Source organism: Plectropomus leopardus, chromosome 8 (genome assembly GCF_008729295.1).
Source record: "Plectropomus leopardus isolate mb chromosome 8, YSFRI_Pleo_2.0, whole genome shotgun sequence".
NCBI classification, from domain to species: Eukaryota; Metazoa; Chordata; class Actinopteri; order Perciformes; family Serranidae; genus Plectropomus; species Plectropomus leopardus.
The window spans coordinates 29,709,970-29,737,851 of NC_056470.1; the positions used below are offsets into that span (position 1 = coordinate 29,709,970).

General features: G+C 39.9%; 1 protein-coding gene across 1 annotated transcript in view; it reads right to left on the minus strand.

Annotated features, from left to right (window-relative positions):
• Positions 1–1,481: 1,481 nt before the first annotated feature.
• Positions 1,482–27,882, minus strand: part of LOC121947204 (inactive dipeptidyl peptidase 10) — a 34,134-nt gene continuing 7,733 nt past the window's right edge. Inside the window, exons 3-25 of the mRNA XM_042492141.1 lie at positions 26,258–26,353; positions 25,965–26,059; positions 22,933–23,004; positions 17,896–17,948; positions 17,203–17,284; positions 16,595–16,715; positions 16,312–16,466; positions 15,721–15,818; positions 15,436–15,559; positions 15,016–15,057; positions 14,504–14,608; positions 12,953–13,044; positions 11,464–11,511; positions 8,881–8,999; positions 8,728–8,775; positions 8,298–8,396; positions 5,437–5,503; positions 5,122–5,316; positions 4,977–5,031; positions 4,548–4,647; positions 4,388–4,446; positions 4,163–4,235; positions 1,482–4,077 (exon numbers count right to left, since the gene is read on the minus strand). Of these exons, the coding sequence (XP_042348075.1) occupies positions 3,860–4,077; positions 4,163–4,235; positions 4,388–4,446; positions 4,548–4,647; positions 4,977–5,031; positions 5,122–5,316; positions 5,437–5,503; positions 8,298–8,396; positions 8,728–8,775; positions 8,881–8,999; positions 11,464–11,511; positions 12,953–13,044; positions 14,504–14,608; positions 15,016–15,057; positions 15,436–15,559; positions 15,721–15,818; positions 16,312–16,466; positions 16,595–16,715; positions 17,203–17,284; positions 17,896–17,948; positions 22,933–23,004; positions 25,965–26,059; positions 26,258–26,353 (2,216 nt within the window). The 3' untranslated portion in view covers positions 1,482–3,859. The remainder of the gene's footprint in view (positions 4,078–4,162; positions 4,236–4,387; positions 4,447–4,547; positions 4,648–4,976; positions 5,032–5,121; positions 5,317–5,436; positions 5,504–8,297; positions 8,397–8,727; positions 8,776–8,880; positions 9,000–11,463; positions 11,512–12,952; positions 13,045–14,503; positions 14,609–15,015; positions 15,058–15,435; positions 15,560–15,720; positions 15,819–16,311; positions 16,467–16,594; positions 16,716–17,202; positions 17,285–17,895; positions 17,949–22,932; positions 23,005–25,964; positions 26,060–26,257; positions 26,354–27,882) is intronic.

Here is a 27,882-nt window from a genome sequence, read left to right on the forward strand (position 1 = left end):
TGGGTGAACGCTGATTGGACAGAAGACCTCCTTCTATGTGTGACGACAGCTGGAGATCAGGGTCTGTTCAAGAGCAAATGTTTGGTCTAATTTAAGTTCTTATGTTTTAAATAACTGTAACATCTATAATGATTTTATCCTTAAATATATAATTTGTAATTATGATGATACAAGTAAAAAATATTTGAACTATTGTTTTTTTCATTGTATCCTTGTAATCCTTTATTCATAAACAAACATTTTATATAAATCACTTATTTTTATACTTGCTTTTGTTGTTGTCCATTATATTTTTAATTTTATTGGTAAATGCATTGATATTCGAATTATTTATTATTAATATTTATAATGTCCTTTGTAGAATGTCAGTTACCTGTGCTCTCATGTATGCTGGTGTTCTTGTTTGCCTGACAAATTTTGTACATATTTTTGTTAAATAAAGCTGTGAAAAAAAGAACAAGCTTTATAAACCTCTCCCTTTCTCTATTTGGCTGAAACAACACTACTGTGATGCATTTAATGAAGCACCTGTTGTAGCGACCCTTACCCTAGATAATGCAACAGGGATTCTCCTCTGCAAAGATCTTTATTAATCAGGAATAATTAATATAATTAATATTAATAGTGCAACCACTGTACAAACCCTAAGCATGTTTCGAGAATTTTATGACATTTCTAGGATTTCAGGACGTTTCTTAGATTTTAGGGCATTTCTATGATTTTATGACATTTCAAGGATTTTAGGACTTTTCTAGGATTTGGGGACATTATAGGATTTTAGGATGTTTCAAAGATTTAAGAGTGTTTCTAAGATTTAAGGAGATTTCTAGGACTTTGGGACAATCAAGGATTTCAGGACAATTCTAGATTTAATAAGGTTTCTAAAAAAATAGGGAAATTCTAGGATTTTAGGACATTTAAGATTTTATGAGATTTCTCTGATTTTGGGAAGTTTCTTGTATTTCAGGACAATTCGAGGATTTAAGGACATTTTTAGGATTCATCATACACACTGCTCCTTTAAAGGCAATCTTGCATTCAATGGACTCTGAGCTTTAACCCTCAAAATATGGTATCAAGATAAATGAGCAACATTAAAATGAAGATATGGTTACCTGAATTTAATGAAAGTTTAATCTCTGATGGGAAAGCAATAATAAGCCTATGTTTTTTTTGCCAATTATCCTAAGATGCATCTATATATTATTCATATCTGAAATATGATATGTTTGGCATTCTCACAAACAACTGATTCACAGATTTGGCAAGTGGTGATTGAACTTAATATTACTGGCCATGATCTTTGTAGCCTTTTACAGCAGTAATAGCAGATAATATTTGCTGTAAATACCTCAGCGGTACTTTTACACAGATCAAAGTCAGTTATTTCCAAGTGTCTATGCATGATAGATCATTTTTTTCCCATAATTATAAGTTTCTTAGACTACGGCCATGATGATTAGTGAAGGAACCAAGGTAGATTATTGCTGTAAAACAAGAAGTTCAAACTTTATTGTCAAGGATTGTTTGAAAAAAAGGAGTAGCCGGTCGTCTAGACTCAAGGGCATTTGTTTTCAAACCAACTGCATGCAGTTTACCAGTATGGTTTGGTTGACAGTTTGATGTCCAAGCCCACTGTCCAACACCTCTGTGGACTGGAATGCAATGGCTCAACAGTTTGTTCGAAGAAATAATTTAATTCTGCAATACACAAGAAATGCCAAGATGTACCAAAACAGAAACGTTCAGTACTTCCAGATACAGTAAACAGACAGACCTACGTACACGTTCTTGCGATCGTCCTTGAATCAGAGCTTGTGGTGTAAATAGTCACAGTTGCATACTCATTCTTAATCACATAATGCAAGTAATGCTAATAAAACCAGTGGTCCACAAAGTCCACAAAATGTATTTGGCACATTTAGAATGATCCTTATGCTTCATTTAACTTTATTCGAGCCGGGAACACACTGTGCAGAAGACCTAAAATAACTCTGATTTTACAACATCTTATAGATAACGAGGCAGCTCAGGAGAGCGAGCTGGAGGGCCAGTTTACACGCTATCTTAGTGTGACAAGCCCTTTTAACATTTAATCAGTAGTGGTAATAGCAGTTGTAAATCAACAATTGCTTTTTGACTATTTAGATTTCCAAAACACATCCACAATGTGATTTTGACAAGTCAGAGTTGATTTTTAGATATCTTTAACTCCATTTATGACATCTGTAATGTAAGAATAATTTTAAAAATCTACAATGAACATTGCAATGGTATACTGCTATGATAAGAAGAATTAACATTGTGACAAGTGAGTATTGAGTTGTGGATATAATTAATTAGAAAAGGAAAGAAAAAGTCAAAATTACACTATGGATAGGTCAGCTTGGAAGTGTAACATGTCAAAACTGAATTATAGATATCTGTTATTGAGTGTCAATATATGTCAATGGGTAAAAGTGATTAAGTATTAATTAAGTTAAAGATATTCACAATGGAAATTTCCACAGGTAAGAAATTAATTGTTGATGTCAAGAATTAACATTTTGACTAGCGAGAAATCAATAGTAGATATCTTTATAGAATTGCGGCTAGTCAAAATTAAATAATTAATATGTCAGCTTGAAACTGTAACCAGTACAAATCTAATTTCAGATCATAATCATAAATACAACTGTCACTGTCAAAAATTACATTCGTACAAATATCAATTATATTTGAGATACCTACAGTTCCTTTAATAACAAGTCAAAATTGAGCTTTAGATACTAAAAAAGGGATTTCTACCAGTCAAAAATGTCTTCTGGATATCTTTAATAATGCTCGTATATATATCCGAAATGAATATGCTAATTTAAAGAGGACCGGTGGGTTTTGGGTTGCTAATGACACGATGCCTACATTTCCAAAATGGTTTGTTAATATGCCGAACATATCAGAAATGCATCTGTTGATATCTCAAATGGGTGATTACATTTCCATTAGTCAGGTCGTTTTTCAACATGTTGAAATTGAATTGTAGATATCTGTAATTGTTCTTACATGTGAAAATGGAATTCACAATGATATCTATATTGAAAAATATCTGTGAATCAGATTTGACTGGTTGAAATGCAATTTCTACCAGTGAAAATATACAAATGAAAATATATTGACATGTCAAAATTGTTTAATAGATATCTTAAATTAACATTTCAATGCGTCAAAATGACATTGTGACATGTTGAGGTATCATCATGGTATCGCTACAAGCCAGCTCTGTGGATAAGATGTTAAAAGGGCTTGCCATAATCTCAGTTAGTTTTGGATTAAAATCTCCTTTGTCAGTTTTTTAATCCCAATTGTTACACTTTATATGACTGGAATCTGCATAAATCTAACTGTGAGCCTGTAGTCTGTGCTGGTTTATTCAGAAATCTGTATGGAAAATCTTGAAAGTTTTTGAGTCTTACGATGTGTTCCCGGCTGTTGGCAGATTTTGCACTTTTAACCCTGAAGGGCCAGTTTTCAATCTGCAAAACACAGAAAATGCAATGTAAACTAATCCACATCATGCAGCCGTTACGACATGCATGTTTTTAAAACCTTTGTAAACCTTTGGCAGAATCAGTAGCCTTCAAGTCCACGTCATCTTAGTGGATTCTGTAAACAAACAGGGCCTTAAACATACAGTATAACAGCAGAAATAATTGTGTGCAACAAGGTATACAGTACATCAATTTTTCCAGAAGTTGCAGGAGGTGATCTGATGTGTTTGGTCCCCACTCCTGTGCTCTTGTGCCTGGTAATCCGACCCAAAGTAATGCATAAGATGGCATACAGTCCAAAGATAGTCCGTCCAGACGGAGGGGCTCTGGGCTCAGTCGTCTTCCTCCTCGTCGTCCTCTACAGGATCTAGGAGGATGCTGTGCTTCAAGCAGGTTTGGAGGTAGTTCACCACAGTCCGCTGGAAGTGCTGGATGCTGCGCGGCTCTCTCAGGATGTGGCCCTCGTCTGGGTACAGCTGCAGCGAGTAGTTGGCCTCCACCTTCACCAGTCGGCTCAGGAGCTCGGCGCTGTGCTGGAAGTGTACCCTCGCTTTGGACAAACACACAAAGATTGAGATTAGATGTGAAAAAATAACCAAAAGAATTAAATGAAAAAAAGATGAACAACGTCTCACCATCTGCAGTTCCATGTAAAATAAGGAAGTTCTCATCTTTCAGCTTGTTAACCTCCTCAAGCAAAGAGGCAGTCTGAAAAGATATAACATCCCAATATTATGGGCACATCTAGCTCTAACATAAGCAATAAATCCAACCTTCATAAAAGTTTAAATGTTTTTGATGAAACTGTTAGACTGCACTGGTTTTGGGTGATAAACCTGAGAGTATATTCACAGCCTCACCGAGTACGCGTGCTCCTCCTTTGCTGGAAGGCCTAGATACCTCTCTGAGAATGCAGCACCTGAGAAAAGTGGAATAACTTTTACTCAGATACCTGAACTGTGCCTCTGTTCCATCCATGGACTCAGTGTTTGAATAGTTAATGACATGATTTCAACTCACTGTAAAGCCTGAAGTCAGTTATCGGTGCCACAGCAGCTGTGCACTGAAAGAGCTTATCTGTTGCAGCCAACATCTTGAGAGATAAATAACCTCCAAATGCCTGTAAGGAGAAACAGAAACAGCTTGGTGGTTGTAGCTTGGTCAAAAGCAAATAGTTCCTACATAAAACTGCTCACAACAAGGTTTGTGGATTATCTTGAGTCATGATTTCTAGAAAGAGACATTGCCGTTGAGTTTTTCAAATGAATTTTTTTGGCCCTTTGAGCACCACAGGCCGAATGCCATCTACTTTCATTATATTACAGAGAAGGCAGACATCGCTACAATCGATATTTCCAGCACTCTACAACGTATTTTTGATTTTGTCAAATGTCTCCTTAATGGCTTCAATAAGAATATTGAGTTTCTAGGGCTAAAAAATGTTGTAACCTTGCCATAGAGGACCATCCGACGGTCGTCAATGTAAGGCAGTTGCATCAACAACCTGTGGAAATGTCAAAAAATCCTGTTAGCTAACCACACCATTCTCACGTGTTAATCATACAGCTGTATGTTGTTGCATAACTGCACTGACTCGACAACTCCCAGATAATCTTTGACTCTAACTGAGCCAAGCTTGCGTGGATCCACAGCGGTGGTCTTCTGTCCACGGCCGACCCCGCTCCTGCCGTCCACCCAGGCCAAGGCCACATTGTGTGTGCCGGAGAGGACCTGAGGCCAGTCGAGGGCAAATTCCTCTGTCACCGACTGACTGCCGGGTACGCCATCTCTGAGCAACAGGACAAACAGGATCAGCAAGTGCGATGACAGATGTTGGGCGTGGCAGAGCAACAAACAGGTTAAAGATCAGGGGTTGCAGAACAGGTGACATTAAATAAGTGACGCTTACACGATGATGAGGAGAGGGTGCAGGTTGGCCTCGTAACCCTGAGGTAGAGATAGTTTCAGGTGTAGATCTAAAATGAAAGCAAACAGAGATTAAAGGTCAGTTGTTGCAGCTACATTTAGAGCCTCTGCCTGAAAAACATCTGAACCTTTGAAGCACAAAAGTGTTATCTTTAAAAAAGAGGAATGTTCCAGTACACATACTACCACACTACTCAGTGCGCCAGAAAAAGATTTTGTATGTCTGTATGACAAATAAAATAAGACAACAAAAATAAAATATAACCAAGAAAAACGAAAACATCAGAACGCCCAGCAGGCATATTCAATAAACGAACACAAGTATTTTATGTCCGAAAAGGAGTAGGAGGAAGTGAATACTTATCCAGTCCTACACCTACATACACATATACATATTTGCCATACACACCTTAATCTAATCAAACAGGAATTAAGACAAAAAAAGTCAAATTTGCTAAAAATACCAAAATGTTGTACCGCATCTGATTGTGGAAGCCAGCATGTTTTTCTAGCTATTCTGACCCACAATCCTCTGACTGAGGTGCTGACGGACGACAGCTCAGTCAATCAATCGATCAATCAATAAATCAATCACATAGAATCTGCAATGTATTAGTGTTGTCAAAAATACTGATTTCAAAGCTGAACAGTTGAAACATTTTCAATACTCATTTTCCACACTATCGATTCTTGCCACCTTTCTCGCTCTCTTATTGAATATTTACCACACTCCTTCTGTTTTTCTCTAACCAAAAAAAGAAAAGTCACAATTGTCATGTTATGCCCTTATCATAATTATCATTTCATCAATATGTTAAATAGTATGCCCTCCATGCTAATTTTCCCTGTGCTATCAATGGTATAGAGTACTTTTCAAGATATTGCATCAAAGTTAGAAATCCCAGTATCCTGACAACACTGCAATGTGTGCAGTTAAAACTTAAAAGTTAAAACTACAAACACTGCAAAGAGACAACAGCAAAGATCTCCCAGTTGATCTCTGTCTCTGGCGAGCTCTATCATTTTTTTTTTTGAGGTAACTTAAGATCTGCTGCATTCAAAACCACATACTTTTTGTTTTTACTTTAAAATGTTTTCTACAGGCTGCGGTGGATATATGAGCAAAATCACACAAGGTACAACTTGAGTGAAATGTGATCCTGTCAGCTACTTCAATCTGTGCATCTGTGCAGTCTTTTTTTTTTGTCTCCTCTCATATTGTGGACTGCTGATTTATAAAGCTTCTGTATGCCTGTTTATGGCACCCCGATGGTCCTTGTACTCCGCATTCATGTGGTGTGGAATAATCTGAAGTTAATCTTGAGTTCCTGACTGGGGCAGTTTATATGCACACCGCCTCAAGTCAGACCAACAACTCACAAAGTCGACTGTCACGTCTGCTCCTCTGCAGCCTCTCCTCACACACCTCTCCTAATCAGCCTGATTTCGACGAAAATGTTGGTGTATGAGTTGCTGGTTGGATGTCATACATGCCGAAACATGGCATATAAAAGTATATGATTGGTTAATGGTAATGAATTTCTTATTAATTAACACATTGCGTGTCAATTTTTGCTCACATATAATTTCTAAGATGATAATCGGTTGCAACTGTTAGCTGCTGTCCGCATAAAGCATCCTGGATTATTATTACTCAGGTAAAGCAATATTTAAATAGTTTTAGAGGATGTAGGTGCAGCAACATGTCTGAGATAAAATCACTTTGTAATATAAAGCTTTAAATCGACTTAAAGTTCAGAAACACACACCAAAGTCAACTCAGGATATGGGACCATCAGAGGAGCTCGTGAATGCAGCAGTAATCTATGGTTGCTGATTTTGGAATGATTTAACCGAACTAGTGTGTCACAATTACTCCATGCAACAGTAAATACTCTGTAAGGGCAACTGCAGTACTGAAAGTGAAAAGAAAAAGTGTGTGATTTTGAGCTTTAATCCTCAATCTGAACATGAACAAACATGCACAATCACTCTCTGAAAGAATACTTGGCGCAGGTCCTATACCGAATGTTCTTTTTTTTTTTCCTCAGGACAGAAATGACTAATCACCTAACGACCAAATAAAGAAAACAGTTGGTACTTGACAACATTTGTCCCTTCCAGGCTGAGATACTTGCAGCCAGTGCTTTTTTTTTTACTTCTGCTGCTTTTCACAAGCACTTAAACCTCTGAAAACTGAAAAAAAATGTTTTTTTGTTGTTGTTTTTTAAATGTGGGTATAGGCAATGAGCAATTTGGCAAGAAATGTCTCTAAAATTGTGGAAAATGTAAAAGGTGACAAGAAAATTACATGAAAATTATCTGTGGGGGATTATTAGATGTTATTAAAAAACTAAGGGAAAATGTCCAGGAAATATAACTGAATGCATAACAGAATTTCTTTCCCCCTGTGCATAATTACAGAGGTGCTTTGTTATATGTGGTTGTGTGTGGTTAGCTGTGAATGAACAGCTGTAACAAATGCAATATCCTGTTAAGGATTAATAAAGTATCTTTCTATTGAAAAAAAACCAAAGAAACATATTTTTCAAAATTATTATTAGTATTTCTTTCAAATCCTTTTTTTCCTTAAGGTCGTTTGTTTTTCTTTTTTTCTCTTGTTTTAGTTGCTTATTTTAAGTAATTTTCTTGTATTTTTTTTCTTGCACATTTTTTGGCCATTTCTTGTTAAATTGCTCATCGTCTTTTCATGCTTTTGAAAGAAATTGAGCCAATTTTAAGGTTTCAAAGGGCTAAAGTCATTTGACTGCCAGAGAATGTCACTCAAGGTGTATACTCAGTACCAAATCACATGAAATAGAGCCAATGTTTTCTTAGTTGTACCGTGGTTTTCTGCTGGGAGCGTCCTGAACAGGGTCTCAGGGAGCCTCTTGTCCTCCAGAGCTTTAGATAGAGGGCTGTTATCCTCCAAGACGACATATCCTACAGGAGATTAAACGCCAGTGTGTCAGATTATGAATTATAAACATCAAAACAGACACATGAGGCCATCACATTGTGGGCTAAATCCTGATTATTGCCATTTAGACAGCTCTAACAGAGAGTCACGTACAGAGGGCAGTGTGTACAAGCCTGGAATCAATGAATCTACAATGTGGTGTGTTTTAAAATATCGCCCTCTGCAGGCTGTAGCAGGAAACTACAGTCTGTGTGTGTGTGTGTTTGTGTGTGTGTGTGTGTGTGTGTGTGTGTGTGTGTGTGTGTGTGTGTGCGCGTGTGATTATGTTATTAGACAAGCAGTTGTAACACTCACTGGAGGGGTCCTTTGTACTGTGAACTGTCACTTTAGGGATTCCTGGGCCTGGGGAGTTTTTCAAAAGAAAACATCATAAAGCCAACTGTCTGAGCAGTGTGACGCTTCAAAGCACATTCCTCGCTCATGTGTGTACGTCTGTGTCTCATTCACCTAGACAGTAGAGGTTGAAGTGGGTTTGATTGGGACTGAATTCGGCTTTAAAGAAGCGACATCCATCTATGAGGTTACAGGAGACACACCGGCGCTGAAACACTCCGTCAAGGTCAACACTGGGAAATAAAGAGTAAAGGGTTATTGACCACACGTTAAAAGAATGAGACAGCCTAAAGCGGTTTTGATTTGGTCCAGGAGTGGGTCAATTAATTGCCCGAATATTAAGGAATTGTGTCAGTGTCTAGAGACAAACTATTCCAGCAGTTGACTTTTAAGAAACAAATGGGGTTCAATAAGGCTCGACACAAAAGCCGTTATACAGATTGCTCTGTTAGGCGGTGTCGAGTCTCTAAATGACCCTCTCCACTCCGCTGCTTACAAATTTCATACAGGATTAATCACAGACCGAGTTTAAACAAGCCATCGTCCCTCCTCCATAATATTGTGCTATCTCCTGAAGCCTTAAAGCTATGTGAGCTAATAAAAAGATATGAAAGCTTGGAGGTTGATGAGGGAAGAGACAAGTGTGTTCATCACAGAGGGGACCATAAGTCTCAGAGGTCCTTGTCAACTGAGAAGGTTTTTTTTTTAAAAAAAAGTGTCAATTCAGCCCTGGGTCTCAAAGTATCTACTGCAGACACGATAAAGATTCACGTCAACACATCAGTGTGCAGTTGTTCTTCTGAATGCGTTGTTGTCATGCTAGAGGCGTGGCTCCAGGGCCATGGTAATACTGGAGAGTCGGTCCGCTCAATGTTTCAACATCTATCGGATACGCGGCAGTACAGATATTCAGAGTGTCCTGAGGATGAACCCTGGAGACTTTGAAGATCCTCAGTCTTTTTATCTAGAGCTACAAGCAGGTCAAAGTTTGCACTTATTACATTGACACACATTTTAAACAGATATTCATGGTTCCCAGACTATAGGTGGGTTTCCATTAACTCTCAAATTGCACAAATTGAAATTACAAATATAAAATATGCCAAATGGAATTTAAAAAGATCCTCCCATTTATTGCAAAAACATTGTAAAGCTCGTATGAGGTGGTATTTTAGGTGATTCAAAAAAGCCATTATTTGCAAAACAGCAATGGAAATACTTTCTTTTGGCTTTAATAGGTCACATGATGCTATGGCTATGCACTTGTCAGGGCATGATGCAGCTATACGACGTGTTATTGTATCTCTGAACTCTTCAAAAATTGTAGTAGAAGCAGAAGTTTTGAATCCACAATTCCTCTGTCAAATCGTGGTCTATCACCTCCCAAAACTCCCTCATATGTGGCCGCTCCCATGTATAAGGGGCTTGCCTTTCCATTTCCAGCTCGTATAACACATCTACGTCGCCTTCGACTGGAAATAATGACAGGTAGTGCGCTGGCTGCAATAGAAATAGACTTGCTAATGTTTTTAACATCCATCGCCATGCTTCAGTCATCACGCGATTATGTTTTATTGACATTTCAAAAGTATCACGAATTTTATGCCCAAATCTGTGATGGAAATCTGCCTTATGACTCCTAATGACTTTGGTGGTCCCTTGATTTTTCCTGTGATACGACAATGAGGTTAACATTTGAGATTTTGAGTAAAATTAATTGTTCTTTAAGTCAGTGGTTCCTGACTGGTTCAGTCATGGGGGTCCACATATCTCTTTATTCATTAGTTCAAGGTTCACAAATTGTAAATACCACATTTTATTTCACAAAATGTGAACAACACATTGGCTTAGAGCACAATAAAAGAAATAAAACATACTGCGAAAATAACAGAAATTGGACTTTAACATAAAAGCTCTCTGCCAGAAATTCACTGTACTTAAAAAATAAAGTGTTTTTTACAAACTCAACACATTTGCCAGTCACTTTTGGACCCACTAGTTGGGAACCACTGCTCTAAGTCAACTTTGGAAGAAAAATTACTCACAGTACTTTGTAGGAGTACAGAGATCTGCTCTGAAAAGTGACAAATTAAGATCGCTTTCTTCGTGAAATCAAGGAACTGCTGGGTTACTGGCTGTCAACTGGCAAGTTTAAATACTTAACTTGAGCTCATACTTTAATCAATTTTTAAGCTGGCGTGAAGGTAGTGGTATCATAAGACAATCTATGGCATGATTCAAGGCTAATCAGTGCAAGTTTCCTCTCATATCGTGCCTTAGAATCACCTGAGAGGGCTTCAAGATAATTGAATGCCATGTTGGCCTCAATATTCTTCAATCAAAATGTAATTACAGGTTGTGACATTCACCAGAAAAAGATTTTGCAGAGTACAGACCATAGAATACACACCACTTTCCTCCAGAACAAAGGTAGTGTCAATCTTTTGACGTCACAATGACTTAAGAAATTGAATGAATTGACATGAAATTTTTTTAAAGACATTATTGTTCCTAAACTTTTCATGTACACAGGCCAAACTAAAAGATCAAAAAAAAATTCTTCCAAACATGGTTTCTGTCATTTAAATTAGTTCTCATCACCCTGTTTGTTTATCTTTAATTAATATTTGATTAATTATTATTAATCAAATAATTAATTAATAATTAATTAATATTTACACAGGAAAGCATGCTTACCTGTAAAGGTGTCTGCTTTGTCTGGACTCCTCTGTGCTCAGGAAATAGCTGATGATGAGAAAAATGCAACACAAACAGCAAGTTACTCAACACTATGGAAGAACTGCAGATCACCTTTGGGTTTCTTAACCTCATCATAATTATTCTGGTTATCAATTATTCAAGAAGATAACATACATCAGCATGCTTAAAAAATCAGTGCATCACATTTAATTTGTAAAATACGACAGAGGATTAGGGCCATGTTAAGAATATGTAATATTACGTGAATAAAGTAGTAATTTTACAAGAAGAAAACATGTAATTTTACCAGAAAGAAATTGTAATTTTATGAGAATAAAGTGGTAATTTTGCAAGAAAAAACTCATATTTTTACAAGAAAAAAGTGGTAATTTAATGACGGTAACCTGACTGTGTGGGGAGGGCACAACACACAGACTGACAGTGGTTGCCAAGGAGGCTGTCTGTGCTCTCGCCTGTTTTATATTTTGCTGGCAATATGTTTATTTCCATAATATAATATCCCCTTTATCCTAAAAATACAACTTTATTCTCGTAAAATTACGACATTATTCTCATTATACTACAACATTATTCTCCACAAATTCTGACTTTTTTCTCATAAGATTACAAATTTTTCACATAAAATTGAAACTTTGTTTTCGTAATATTACCACTTTATTCTCATAATATTCAGATTTTTCTAGTAAAACTATGACTTTATTCCTGTTAAGTTAGTTTTTTCTCATAATATTATGACTTCATTCTCGAAGACTATAATAAGTTTTTGCTCCTAAAACTCAGCTGTAGTTAAGCACCATTATTGGAGGTGAATTGAATCAATTGTAAAGTGGTTGTGAATCAAAGCATCATACGTTGATTTCTATATGAATTCTATATCCATTTCTATATGAATATAAATACTGTGAGACAGACTGACTTGTGCGGAGGCAGGGAGTGGTATCAACCTGAGGGCTTTGGGACTGCAAACGTTTGACTAGATCAACAATTGACTTTTCTTGACTCTCTGTGATGCTCACATCTCAGTCAGTTGGTTCATGAGGGGTTTCTGCCCCCAGCAGGATAAAGACAGATTTAAGTGATAATCTGTGGTGTTCAAGTGTAAGTAATCCTTCAGCCTCCTCAGTGGTAAACACTGCCACAAGCACAGTCAGGGTTAAAGCTGTTTCCTGTGGCTTTTTCACTGAGATCAATGCTACATGTGAAAATGTCCCTTTTAGTTATTTTTTAATGGGCAATCTTGTGTGTACTATAAACCACAAGTCTGGGATAACAAAGGAATTTGCTCCTCAGTAGCTGACACGTTTGAAATTTGCTCTCGGCTTACAACAAGAGATGATCATTTTAATGATGGCCACTATTCAACCCCACCCCCCGCCCTCCTCCCGCCTGTCACTTGTACATTCATAGTAAGGCACTGCAAGCTGCTAAAGGCGCTGAGAGGTGATTCACTTTGGCTCTCACATACATTTTTCCAGCCTTCTCATCAAGCGCGCAGAGCACGGTGACGTCCCAGCTCCCCGATGTCAGGAAGCGAGGGGGGACGGAGGGGATGGCAGGCTGTGTTACACAGAGAAAGAGATGAAGAGTGGTGTAGAAGCAGGCAGATATACAGAATAAAAATAGGTGCAGCAATACGGCAAGTTCGTGTCAGGGAGTCGGGGGGGAAAACTGAAGATAGGTTCATAAAGTTAAAGCACATGAAGGCACTGTTGGCTACAGAGAGAGCTCAGAAACAGTGCTTTTTAATTGTTGTTCATTTTGACAGTGAAGTTATAGAAACACAGGAGGGAACTTTGGATTGATTCTAGATATGATGGATAACAGAATGGGCCAACTGGGCACCAGTCCAGGCCCAGGCGGCCAAATTGCCAGGGCCCCTCAACCCTTCACTTGCAAAATCTCACTCAAATTTACATATAATGACCAAGAAGAGACAGAAAATTACCACAAAGAGATGCAAACCAACAGCAAAGAGACATAAAATGACTATAAGGCAATTCCAAAATTACATCAGAGAGATACAAAAAACTACAAAAAGATGCAAAATTACAGAAATTATTTGAATAAAATGACCTCAATGAGGCACAAAATGACCAAAAAGACACAAAATGACCTCAGTAACATAATAAATGACTTCAGAGACATAATACAACCACAAGGACACAAAATGACTATAAAGTGACACGTAATGACTACAAGGAGACAGAAAAAAAACCATCAGAGAAACAAAATAAACCCTAAAAAGACAAAAAAACCCTCAAAGACATAAAATAACCTTAAAAAACACCTACAGAATGGGCAAAACAACCACAGAGACCACTACAATTCAATCCCCAAATTACCAATAAGGACACAAAGTGACCTTAAAGAGACACAAAACGCCCTTAAAGAGATAGAGGCATAAAAACACAAAAAGATGCATGTCGACTAAAGACACCACAAAGTCCGTGTGTCTTGCTCCTATGTAGGAGAGTTGGTGGGGCCATTTACATATCAAAGCCCAGGGGCCCATCGTCTCACAATTCACCCGTGTTCCTAAACCACTAATGGTTTGCATTGACCTAAACATGCAATACTTTACTACCAAACAGTGATAAAACATGCCTCTTTTTAATACCAAATTTATTTAAAAAAATAAAAAAATAATGTATAGACTATGTTTCTAGAAAAAAAAAGAAAAAGCATCATTAAATGTTTTAATTGCCCCGCTGGGGATGGATAAATTGCTAAATTGAAAAGAACTGAACTGTATTACTTCCATAATATGAAGTGCAAACGAGCATTAAAGTAATAATGAGTGAAATGACTCTGACGATAAAGGTGGTGTTTTAGGAATTAGGGAGAAACACAAATGCAAACAAACTGCTTCAATAACAAAAGGGGAGGAGGAGATGCTGCTGAGATCTGTAATCAAAGTGTTTTATGTACCCCCTGTTAAAATTTTATCGGCCAGTTTTATCAGAAATTATTCAGGGATGACTTGGGGAAGTAAAAGTTAACTGCCCTCAAAACTGACCTGAGCTGAGAGGCCGGCGATGTGGTGAAACTCTCCACGAGCGCCCTGTTTGGCCGGCAGGATTGTATAAAACACGGAGCCGTCGGTTGAAAACAACGGCACATCCTGTTGGAGAAAAAAAAAAATCCCCATTTCAGCTAAAAAAAACTTTTAAACAAACCAGATTCATTCTGTTGTTCATCAACAAGTTCTCACATCCCACCATCCCAATTCACCCGTTCATCACTCGTATCTCTTCCCTCACTCCCATCCCTCGACCTTCACCCTTCTGCCCTCTTCCCTCCACCCCTTATCTCTTCATCCCTTTATCCTCATCCTTTCGTCCATCTTCAATCACCTTTATCCATTGACCCTCATCCTTTCACCTTTTACCCCATCCCTTCCCTCACCCTTTCATCCCCTCATCCCACGGTCCTTCAGTATTTTAATCCATCATATGTAATAAATTAATCTAAATCTTTATCTTACGGTCTTTGTTAGTAAAAATGTTATGAAAGAGGAAAAACACAAACCTGCCGTTGGTTCTGCATGATGTCCATCGCCATTTTGTGTTTCTATTGATATCACAATACAGAGAAATATATTACAAAACACCATTCACAAAGCTAAAGCTAACTCAAGCAGCACTGTCTTAAGAAAGCTTATTAATTATTAAATACAGAAATAATAAGACATTGGCAGTAGCTAAGTGAAATCTGTGAGGATTTACAGAAAGGGAACAAGCAATAAAAGACTGCAGTACATCACTGAGAATTCTTCTCATGCAGCAAATGACCTTAAATATTAATCCAGCCAGAAGACGTCTGAGGGCTTAAGGAAATCAATCCCAACTCCCAACACAGCGTAAAAGAAGCACAAATTCTATTAAAGCCGTGTATTGCAGCGGAGGCCGTTTGTGGATTACTAATGTGGAACGACTGATGACCGCTCACCTCCGAGCAGGCCCCCGTGGTGGCCTCGCACACGCACAGCACTGATTGGTTCTGGGCGCGATTCAGCCAACGAACCGCGAGGCGGGTGCTGCTGATCCAGGTCACCATGGAGATGTAGCTGTCTCTGAAGAGGCGATGCAGAAAATGATACATGGGGAAAGTGATTGGAAAATGGTGCACAGGAATGGGGGAAAAAAAGACGATATGAGTTATAAAATCTGACAGGTTGTGTCTAACGTCTTTAAGTTTTTTTCTGTTTTTATATTCCACTCAAAGACGTAGTACCTGGCCCTGAGGGAGTCTGGAGGCATCATCTCCAGAGTGTGAGCTGGACCGTACAGATTCACCACAAACAGACTGACTGATGGGATGCTTGAGCCAGCCTGTGAGCACAACAAAATTAAAAAAAATCCTAAAAACTTTATGTTGTTTTTTAAAAAAATCTCCTTAGCCACAAAATGCTAGTCTGTCAGTCCAACACTTTGGTCCTGATTGCAATGTTTGAAAACGTTTTGATAAATTGTCATGAAAATTGGTGCAGATTTGTTTCATTATACCCAGAGAATAAATCCTAATGACTTAATGAAGATTGAAGTTTTAATTTTTCCATTACTGTAGTTTATAGCTAAATACCTGCAAAACTAATGGCATTCCCATTAGGCTTAGGCAGTATCACAGCATTACAGTATACCAGAGTATTTAGAAATCCCCAAGGTGTGTTTTTTAGTACTGTCATGAAAACAGGCATTCCTCTTTCTATTAATCTCACTGTATGTAGAGCACAGCACGCATCCCCACCAGAGCTCAATCTCTGGTCCCTACTTCTGAAACAGGAAGCTGAGCTGAAAGACACAACAGCACCTAGTTACATGTTACCTTAGGGTAGGGGAAAACCACATTGGAGGGGTAGAGACCACCTAAGAAGTGAGGTATTTCCATCACAGGCGTGTTAGAGTTGTTGATGGTGAGGTACGCCAGCCGTGCCCCGTCCACGGACCACCAGTGGGCAACATATGTCAAGAGCACCTCCTCTGTTTTAAAAGACACGTGTAAGAAGTTGTTATCTCAAACTCAAAGCATTCATCAGCTGTTCATGATTATTGTTTTCAGTTTTTTTTGGCAGACGTTTCTTTCCTCTAAGTGCTGGCAAACATCCTACCTTCGTAAGTCCAGTCAGAGAGCCCGTTCACCACATTCTGCTCCAGGTCAGTGGTCGTGAGACGCAGGGCTTTGCCGGTCACACTCGGCTTGTAGTAGATATCGCCGTCAAACACATAGGCCTGGCATGGTTGACACAGACAGACAGTGCCAATCCATTATATCAAAGACAGTGCAATTGAAGGCTTTATCGCTGGCCGCCTGAATCGAGCACCGGACGCCGTCCAAGAGTAAATGAATCATGGGCAAGCACATGCACGCAAGTGAGAGCCAATACATCTTTACTTGCCAGTTAATATGCTGCAGATGAACACCGACATAGCAGCAAAAGCCAATTACATTAGTGGGAAGTTAGATGAATTATTTTATGAGTGTAAAACAGCCCTATTATAACCACACGCTCTCTGCAACCTCTACGTTGGAGTTCATCTCATAAAGACAGTGACATGATATCATTGATGTTATCGTTATGAAAAGGATGTCTATCGACTTTGCTATAATGGATTGTAAAGGCTGAGAAAAATCAACCTATCATATTGACAGGTAGCTGATTCAGGTGACACAGACAGACAGACATTGATCAGGTGACTGAGTGAGCGTCTGGCTTACCAGCTGGCTCCCCTGAGGCCCCCAGGAAGCGTACTGTAGCGCTGTCTTCTCCCTCTCTGGAGGGTTAAGATCCAGCAGCTCCCTGGAACACACACAAACACTCAGACATAAGCCCTCCGTCAGGGAACAGTCTACTGCTTAAAGCCCTCTGAGGTCCATCCATGCCCTGGCCTTGAGCCTTGCTCGAGAGAGACACTTTTTACTGTGAGGACAAAAGAGCAAGATGCAGAGAGGGAGAACAAAACAGAGAATGGAGTTGGTTCATGCAAGAGTGCAGAATTTCTTATTCCCATATTCCTAGCTGCACTTGTTTTCTTTCTCAGGACAGGCAAACATTTTCCTCCAAGGCATACTCAGGCAACGATCAATACTGCAGGTCCTCCTGAAAATCCAGAACCATTCCTCAAAAGCTCCAGGGATCATCCACAGTTTTTCCCACTGATATAATGCTGAATATGAATCTCAGGCAGTGAAATCTGAATTACAGTACAAACCTCACGTCAGGGACATGGAGCCTGGAAAGAACACTGACGAATGAATGCATGTCTGACGGAAACATGAGGCTCTGAATCGATGGGACACACTCTGGAGGGGGGACGTTTTTTGTTTTTTTTTTCAATCCGCAGGTCTGCTTGCATTGGTGACGCTCATGCCCAGTGCAGCCCATGCATTAGCATTCATGATTCCACCTACCCATTAGCCACATTGTAGATAGCATAGGAGGCTGTGAAGGACTGAGAGAACACCTGAAAGAGGTAGAGGATATCATGCACACAGGTGTGCTGCACTTAGATGACAACACACACATATTTCAGTGCTCAGACATGCTCATACATGTGTATAAAAAAAGTTAAACGCAAATGAAGGTTATGAAGGACACTGCTGAGACCAGGGCTGGGTAATATATTGATATCATGATATTAGATTAGATATTGCCTTAAATGTTGGACATCATAAGTGTTGTCTTTTGCAGGTTTTAAAGGTCCAGTGTGTGGGATTTAGGGGATTATATTGGCAGGAATGCAATATAATGTAATAACATAAACAAACAAACATAAACAACAAAATATCTTTTTTCTTTAGTGGCCAACGCAGGTTGTCTAATCTTTAGCAAACACTACAGATGAGATTTTAACTGGGAGTTTTAATATTTGGGAACAGTAGTATCCTAGCTAACATTAGCCTCAAATTGTCTGGCATCACTACAGCTAATGTATCACAACTCTAATCATCAATATTTTGAATCCTGAACATCAAATATAGTTGAAATTACTGAGGTGGCCCTGAAAAGCCTGGGACCAGTGTGGGAGGATTTAGTCTGGATCTGTAAACCTTTAACATTTCCAGATAATCTGGGCCAAACGTTGGTACCAACCAGGTTCTCAGATCGGATTTGTCATCAGATTATTGAGAGGGATTAATAGGGGATAAATCAGCTATAACCTCCTGTAGTCTGAGCCTGGTTTATTCATTTTATCCACAAAACTGATGATTATTTATAAAATTGTGTTTAATTTTTTTGAATTTATACTTCCAATAATGTAGCAATATCAATATCCAGGTATATTTGGCTAAAAATACTGTGATATTTGATTTTCTTCATATCACCCAGCCCTCGCAGAGACCAACCTTACAAATAAGCAATAAGCAACAGGAAGCTGTGTTTGCACTCTCTAATGTCTGCAAAGCACCGTATCAAGTGGCTTATTGCTTTTTTAAGAGGGCAGCAACATTATGTTACAAAATTACAAAGGGAAATGTTCTATGGACCCTTTATCAGTAATTCTTTCATAACAATTTAATGTTATTCTTCCACCTAAAAAAAGCATAGGAAGCAAAGTATCTTTGTGTTCATTTTCAAAAGACAGTATTTTAGCTTTGGTTGTTACTGAGCCAATCACAACTACTTTACACTTAATTTATTCGAGTCATATAACCACTGGCAGCCATTTCATCCACATTACATCATTATTGTGATCGCATCTGAATAACAGCAATTCAGATCACAGGGCGCCCTTAAGACTGAGCAAAAGCCACAACATTAAAGATGTGACATGTGAAAGGAAGGCACAGCAACTGAGACAGACATGCTTATTAAATAGCATCATTACGGCTAATATCCTTCCCACTGAGATCTACTGTGGCTGGCAACTCTGTCACAACCCTGACACAGGCATCAGCAGCTCGATGAATAATTAAATTAACACGCTGAAGAAGACCAGAATCAATGAATGTGCCGCGTGTGTGTGTGTGTGCCTTAACCACAATTGATCATGGCATTACCTGATGAATTCTCACTAATATATTGATTTTTACTTTTCTTTTTTTCCCTCATGCAAAGGGTTGGAAGCAGGCTATTTGCCCACTGGCCCCTGAAAGCATGACCCTGCTGGAAAACCAAACCTAAAGAAATTAAATGTCACATCCTCTACACAGCACACTTAGTGGTGAAATTGGATTTTTCCTCAGTCTGTTGTTAGAAAATGCATGGATGGAGTAAAGCTGCAAGGATAAAGGAGGGGGATATAAATTCTATGGGTATCTAAATGAAACCGAATTCTGATTGCAAAGTCTAAGCATGACGGGGTGTTCAGGAAAACAGCTGTTACAGTTGTGGCAGAAAATAACGGCGAGGACAAATGCTACACAGTATCTGGGATCAAATACACTTGTCTCTAGTTTCTATAAAACAGCAGTCGTGTTTTCTTTTTTGTAAAGTGTTGTATATTTACAGGAACTACTATAAAAACCAAGCAACTTATAAACATCAGAGTGAAAATGGGAAGGTGGTTGCAAAAGAAATGTCATCAGTAAATCTAAGGAATAAGTTTTATTTCGTTTTATTTGTTTGTTTATTTACTTTATATTTACCTATATATTTATTATTTATTTTAATGGCAAAGAGGATAATTTAGGCTCCCCAAATTCCAGTAGACAGCAGCTTGGATCAAATTAATACAAATACTTCTGAAGAACACAAGTGGCTTAGTTCTCCTATTTGTCTTGTGTTGTGTTTGTTTTCATGTTGGTGATGTTTGACTTAATTTGTATTGCACTATTGCAGTGCTTTATTTTTGACAACAGCTCCTTTTTTTGTAGCAGAAAGGGAAGTTTGTCCCAAAGCTTGCTGCTGTACAGTTACACCCTACACCATGATGAAGTGAGCTTCATTCAGCTGTGAAGGTGACTGCAAACCGAGTGACACTCCGAGACGGAGTTGGAGTGAGTAGGGTCCAGTTTTGGAAAGGCCCCCCACAGCTGACAGGTCGACACATAATGAAGATCTTGAATTAGCGGACCAGCGGGTGCAGCATCACCATGAGCGCCGGGTTCGATCAGCGGTCTATGATTTGTTAAGGAACCCTGAGATTCTGCTCATGATTTAACATCATGGAGCTGGCGGCAGGGGCTGTACATTATTGTGTGTTTGTGTGTGTCAGTGTGATAAACAGACGGAGAGAGTGAGAGCATCTGTCTTGGAGAGGCAGAGTGAATTCTAATGTCGCTGCCAGTAACATATCATAAATCCTCCAGATTGCTCCGCTCCCTTACCCTCCTTTACAACCCGCCCCCTCCCCAACCCATGTCGCCAAAACAAGGGAGGGGGCATAAAACACAGATTAAACACTCAGAGGATAGTGCGGGATAATGTGACAAAGGAAATTTACAGAGATTACAACACCCTATGCATGTGCACAGATATTGGGATATATTGTGTGCTGCAGGATAGACAGTAGAGAGATGATAGCATCAACATTGTTCCTGCCTCACAAGCATTTCTTAGCAGCCCCACTACGCGCTGCCTTTGATACCAGCACCCATCGGCGTTTGCTGCAGAGTGCAGACACGACTCCGCTGGCATCTTTTTTGTCCCTAAACTGCACTCTCTTGGCAGGTGCTGGTCCGCTTGCCTCCACTCATCAATCCCAAAAACCTCCTCTAAAGTCGTCTAAAATGTAGGTCCTTTCTTCCTCCTCTTGCACACTAACCCGTTTAATACAAACAGGCTTTGAGGAAAGGCATTTTCCTGTCAGAAATCTGCTTTCTCTTGTTCCTATGTGGCCAAATCCCCAACTCACTTCTATGTACACGCTCTTATCAAAATCCATTTATTTTCACCCACCAGGCTCAAAACCTTCCCCAAAGCCTCCAGAGCTAATACAAAATCCGGAGAAGCCTTTTAACTTTACCCACAGCCTGCTCATCCATTTCTCTCCGCTGCAGCTTTCTGCTTTTAGCATCCCTGTCATTTCTTTGATAACCATTCTGATTGATTTCAAATGGGCAGTGTATTGGAGGGCAAATGGTGCATATCCCATTTTTTCTCCCCACCTCCCTCCATCACAAGTGGCTTCCCCCACTGCTCTCTCCTCTCTCTCGTTCTCTGCCACTCTCAGCAGCGCGCCGCTCCTCTTTCGAACAGCAAAAGCTGGCGCCTGCCGCAAACTGCTTCAGTCAGCACAAATCCCCCCAGAGATAGATGGAAAAAAATGAGTGAGAGTGAGGAGAGAGAAGGAGGGAGCTGGGAAGACAGGGAGGATGGAGGAACAGCTCCCTGTGCACACAAGATGCCAAGCATACAAACATTTCTAAATATACTAATGATTCCAGGTGGCGTGCCCACTGCCTCTGACTTCCTTAAGTGTGAGTACACACACACAGCATACAGATGAGAGAGACAATTCTTGCTGACATCAAAGCAAGAATGCTAATGGCATAAATCAACCCACAGATTGGACAAAGATCTAAGACCTTTCTCTGCGGAGATACGTGAAAACTGATTGAACGTATGTTAACCGCTCAATAATTCAGTTAGAATGGTTGCGCTGACGAACGCCGTAACACAGCAACAGGCTCATTCATTCCCCCCACACACACAGAAAATATGATATGCAGTGATTATAGCACATCTCTGAAGGAAACCCAGAGATTGAGGAACGAACGCAAGAGAGAGAGCAGCAAAATCTGCTTTCAGGTTTTTAATAAAAATGTGGGGGAAAATGTGCTGAGGGCTTTCATTTCCTCCTAATTCTGTTTTCTTCTGTCGCTGATTACTTGCACATTACACGACTTGCCTGCCCTTTGAGGAGCGGCTGAACTATTTATTAATGGCACGGGTATTTACAAAGTGAGACGGCTGGAGCTATGTGGTGTTAAAGCAAAGGAAGCAAAAAAAGATCTGTGTTTAGTCTCTACCCTGACGCTTATCTGAAAACCACCTGCGATTGTGATTCTCGTCAGCTCCTCATTAAAATTCTCCACCGAACTAGCAGGGGCGATTTCATTACTGCAGCTCCAACTTTAGCTCTCCATCTCCTTGATCTCCCCTTCCCCCCTCCCCGCTATCACACTGATCACTCACTCTAAGCTTTCCTCAACCCCCTGCACCTTCCGCCATCAGCCAGTTTAAATATTCAACTCCCCATATGTTATCCCAGTCATTTGGTGGGCGGTGTTACGGAGCTAAAGACTGCTGCAGTAGCAGAATCAACACACACACACACACACACACACACCACACACACACAGAGCACTTCTCTCCAACCTCCTCCGTCATGTTCTTGCTCCGTCTCTGATTAAGATGCATGTCACCGATGGTTTGCAGCCAGACATGTCGAAGGGTGTGTGCCTTAAGAGCGTGTCTTTGATATTAGATGATAATTTATGACTTTGAATGTCTACTGAAGTCATTTCTGGAACAAATCAACCTGGCATTCAGAGAAAACTTACCGGTCGAATGTTATACGCCAAGAGGACAAACCTCTTGTCTGCGGACACTTGGAATTTAGTAGTGGTCAGGTCCTGCAGACAAAAAGAAGAACCATTAGACGAGAAATGATCCATTTGTTTTCCTGTGAATAAGGTCGTAGTGCTGTAGTACTCGACATTGGTCTTGGTCTTGAGACCGGTCTCATAACATCATAACGGCTGCCAGCCTTCATAGAAATCAGAGGAAAATTGTTCATACACACACATAAAAAATATCACTGTGAGGCATGAAGGAGGTCTGCGCACTGTTTAGCTCCACATAAAAAGTTTATATTATTTCTTCTTGAAGGCAATGTTTTGATCTGCAAGATCTTCCGGCCAAATTATGACTCAATATTGACTCAGTATTCAAAATATGAAAGACCATAGATCTGTTCTACAGCCCTGTTATTTTCAATCAAGAAAACACACCTCGTCTTATTTTTCCTCCAGCTTGATACATGATCAATTCTTTAGTCTCAACACATCTTGAATATTGTATTGCTTTGCATCATTGTTCAAATGCACAAATTTTACTGGATGTTTAAAAACAAAAACTCATTCCCTTCTTCAAAAATCAAATCCTTCTAATTACTTAAAAGACATTTCACAATTTTGCTCCACCAGATATCAGTGAGCTGATCACTGGTCCACTAACACTCTCAAATCAGCCTGGTCTCAATCCCAGGGTGTGAAAAAAACATCGCTGAGGCAGCAAAAGCTCTGTGTCAGATACAGATGCACAATGCACCCTTTAGCGTCTGATTGAGACACACCGGGCTTTCAACCAACTACATGTAAACCCATCACATAATTATTAGACAGTCAGAGATGGATGAGACAAAGGACCGGTATTCATGTCCTGTGTGACACTATAAGTCAGCACATTTTGTCACATCAGTTGTTGGTCAAACGAGTCATTAGTATGGCTGGGTATCACTTAAAGTATTATAATGCTGGGGCGCCCAATAACTCAGTTGGCAGAGCTGGCGTCACATGTACAGAGGCTACATCATCGCAGCAGTGGTCACGGGTTCTGGCCTCGGCCCTTTGCTGCTTGTCGTCCCCTCTCTCTCTCCACCTTTAATGCTCGATTTGTCCTATCAATAAAGGCAAAAAACCAATAAAAATATTCTTAAAACAAAAATTTATAATGCTTGTATCAGTACCTGTATGCTTTAAGTGATACCAATCCCAGATTCCCGGTGCGAAAAGAACTGAAAGCAAATATTGCTTGACTAGAGACTTTTCAGGTCTAGTTGGTACTGGGTTATTTTAGTCAACACCTTAAACATATCATAAACTGAAACCAAGCCTTAGTTTTTAGTGAAATGAGTCACTAACGGCTGACATGACTAACATTAATCACCATGTTTTCCTAACAGTAAGGCCGTAACACACCAAACTGTCCGTCAGCCGTCGGCTTTAGTTGGGCTGACGGCGTGCGCCCCTGGCCCTCACCAAATCTTGTCTGCTTTTTTTCAGCCAATTCAGCATGTTCAATTGCCGGCAACAGTCGTTGAGCCTGTCAGTGACGAAATCACTCTGATTGGCCGTCCAGTGCACGATAAGATCGCTTTTCTTCTGCCACTGAGCTCTTGACAGACACGTTACCTGATGGACTGCGTCGTTGTTCACTGGCACACAGTGAATATGTTTTGTTCTCTCAATATTGGGCTACATTGTTGATGTGCTAACTGGCCAACGACCGCTGTCTGCTTGTATGGAGGGGTATCTCCTCTCAAGCAGTTGCACAACGCACGTGCAGGTTTGCTGTCAGTTTAGTGTGTTTCTGTGCAACTTTTTGGCTGAGACACGGCGATGTGAGGTGACGCAGCAGGGGGCTTTCGTAGCTGCTAGTTCTCGGATGTCGGCTTGGTGAGTCACGGCCTTACACCTAACTGTTGACCCATCCCCCTCAAGATACAACGCAAAAGGCTGCCAAGGCGTTAAAATATGACGAGCAGGGATGAGATCTCAGTGCTCAAGTGATCAGAACAAAGGTTTAAGTTTAAGACTCGTGCTGAACGCACTTTTGCTCTCCTGTCCTCCAGGTCATGAAACAGTCCCCCTACTGGGTGTCACATTAGTAATATCTGACAATATTAGCTCTATGTCTTCCTCTCCCATGAGTGTGCAAAACTTGCCTACCAAATAATGCATCAAAATGACAGTTGTCCTGGTATCCAAAGCGGTAGAATCTTACAAGTTTTTAACAAGTTGAGGTTTTGGGAAATTCCAGGTTACACTTTGGTAAAATCCTGTGGTGGAAAAAAGCTAAAACTCTGTTGAATGTTTTAAATCTCATTTCAAAACCTGTTTGTTCTCAGTGGTATGTTATTAAAGTTTCCTTGTCCTCATTTGTTCTTATTCTTTAACTTTTTTTGGTAGTTTTTTCTATAGATGCTTTTCTTTTTTTGTAACTGTGAAGCACAGGTTTTAAAAAGCGCTCCCTAAAAAAAAAGTTTTACTCAATACTGTGAATTTCCATCTCAAAGTTTGACTCTATGTGTAGCTAAAACTGCCTCAGCCGTTCACTTATTTAGGGAAACCCCATGTGTTCTTGGTATTCATACAGGAATATATCTTTTTCTGGAATTAGCAACAGCGGCGGAGAAAACAAACCCTATCAAAACGCAGAGGAGAGGCTTGTTCTCAACCTGACAGCACAACCCTGCTTTAAGCTCCTCTGCGATGACCCATATAAGTCTGTCAGTGTCGCGCAGAGGCGGTGTTCCAAATGATGCCCTTGCTTAGAAAATTCTCTTTGAAGGCACATGTTGAGGGCTCACAGAGCAGCCAGATTTTGGGGGGAAAGGAGCCGATACTGTCATGCCGCCAAATCTTTTTTGTCTCTCTTGAGTGTGGGATGTGGAACAGCGGGACTCCACAGCTTCTCACTCTCAATCTGGAAGCACTTTTGGTCGGTCAATTTGTCCAGCTGTCTGTGGACAAGAGCCAATCAATACTGAAATGTGTCCTCTGTCCTCAAAAGATGTGTTGCTGTAACTCACCAGGGAGCTGTTGTCCACCAGAGTCGAGGTGAGGTTGCTGTTGAGGCTGAACGACAGGACGTGTCCCTCTCTGGTGCGGAGAGCCACTTCGTTTTCTGACAAGGTTAAGACAGTTAAGGGAAGAGAGTCCTGTGTTATTACAGTGATGACATAAATCCACAGAGGCAGTGATGTGCTGTAGGTCTAAAAACCAATGGCTCAGTTTCAGCCCTGGGGGAGATCATCAGATTTTAAACTGCCGTGAGCACTTTGTAAGTCAGGACTAATTTGTGAGACAGAGCAGGGGTCCTTACCGTTCAACCATGCCACACAGGGGTCATGAACTTTGAACTCGTCACTCTCCAGATCCTCCATGGTGAGATGGGAGCGGAGTAACAAGTGAGACTCATCTTCAGACGCAGAGAGACAGGAATTAATTAGTTCATCAGGAAGTGTGTCATGTTTACAGTAAAGCAGAGTCTGAGCCTGCTGGAGTCTGGCCTATATTTCTGCTTTGAACTTTTTTTTTTTTTTTGCATTTTAATGTCACCGTTAATATGTTTGCAACATTTGTAAAGGGCTTGCCCACATAAAGTCTCCCTTTGAAGCAAAAGTCAACATTTTGGGAAAAATGCTTATTTGCTTTCTGGCAGAGAATATAATGACACTCTCATATTTGTAAAGTAAATATGTGGCTACTGCCAGCAGCTGCTTTGCTTAGCATAAAGACAGGAAACAGATAGAAACAGCTAGCCTGGCTCCGTCCAACGATAAGAAAATACGCCTACCAGCACCTCTAAGGCTCACTAATTGACACATTACATAAACTGTGTAAAAAAATGGACATAACCACTGTGACGTCACCAATTGTTTTGTGGACTCCCATTTTGTATCAATCAATCGTGGATTTTTGGAGCGAGAGGTGACCATATTTGGACGAGAAAGTGGAGCTGTGGAGGAGCTATGGATGGACCTGACCCATAACCTGCACATAGCCTGTTCACAGCAGGAATGTCGCTCTGTGGGTTAGGATTAGGGGTCCGCCCTGTGTGAAAGGTACAGCTGTGACATGGGGGAACAGATTTGTTTCATCTTTAACAGCAGCAGAGGTACTAACAGCACAGAATTGACGTCTGTGTAAAAGTAGGGCGGGATGAGTGTGTTGATTTGACGATGTGTTGTGTGTGTGACCCTCCACAGGGAGATTTAAAATACATCTGGCAGTAGTTAGCAGCTAACTAAAAGAAGAACAACAACAACCGGAAATCTTAACAAAATTCAGAGATAATGAGGCCTCGGGTCTCCTTACCCTCTGAGCAGATGACGGGATCAACCGTCATATGACATGGACAACACATATTGTTATTGACCTGTGTTGCAACCCTTTTGCAAAATCTGTGTCAAAAAAGGCTCAAATCTGGAATAAAAAACTTGCAGATAGCCTTTTACTCAATGCAGTCACACCCTTATTTATGTAACTTAAGCCTTAATTGCATTGGAACAGGTGCATATTATAACAATTTGACCTCTGTGCAATTGTAATGAACAGAGAAATTAGTTATGAAGACCAAAACAGTTTTTTGCACCAGGTTGTAAATGTGTTTATTTCTGCTGTAAAGTCAGTCATTTTAACATCGGAATCTGTGACTATCTTTTGGAGTCAGCCCCAAGTGGCCAATAGAGGAACTGCGTTTTTTTGGCACTTAAAGCTTTGGCTTCATTTTTTAAGCCTGAGAGGTTGTTGTTGGGTTACGTCTCATTTGTTTAATAACAAATTTGTATAAAACAAATGAAATGGTAAATTGCCATTTTTTTACGCAGTGGTTTTAGCACAAATAAAACAAACAAGATATAACATGTTAATCTAAAAGCTTTGGAGATGTTGGTATGAGGATTTTGTAAGACAAAGCCAGGCTAGCTGTTGCTGTCCTACAGATAT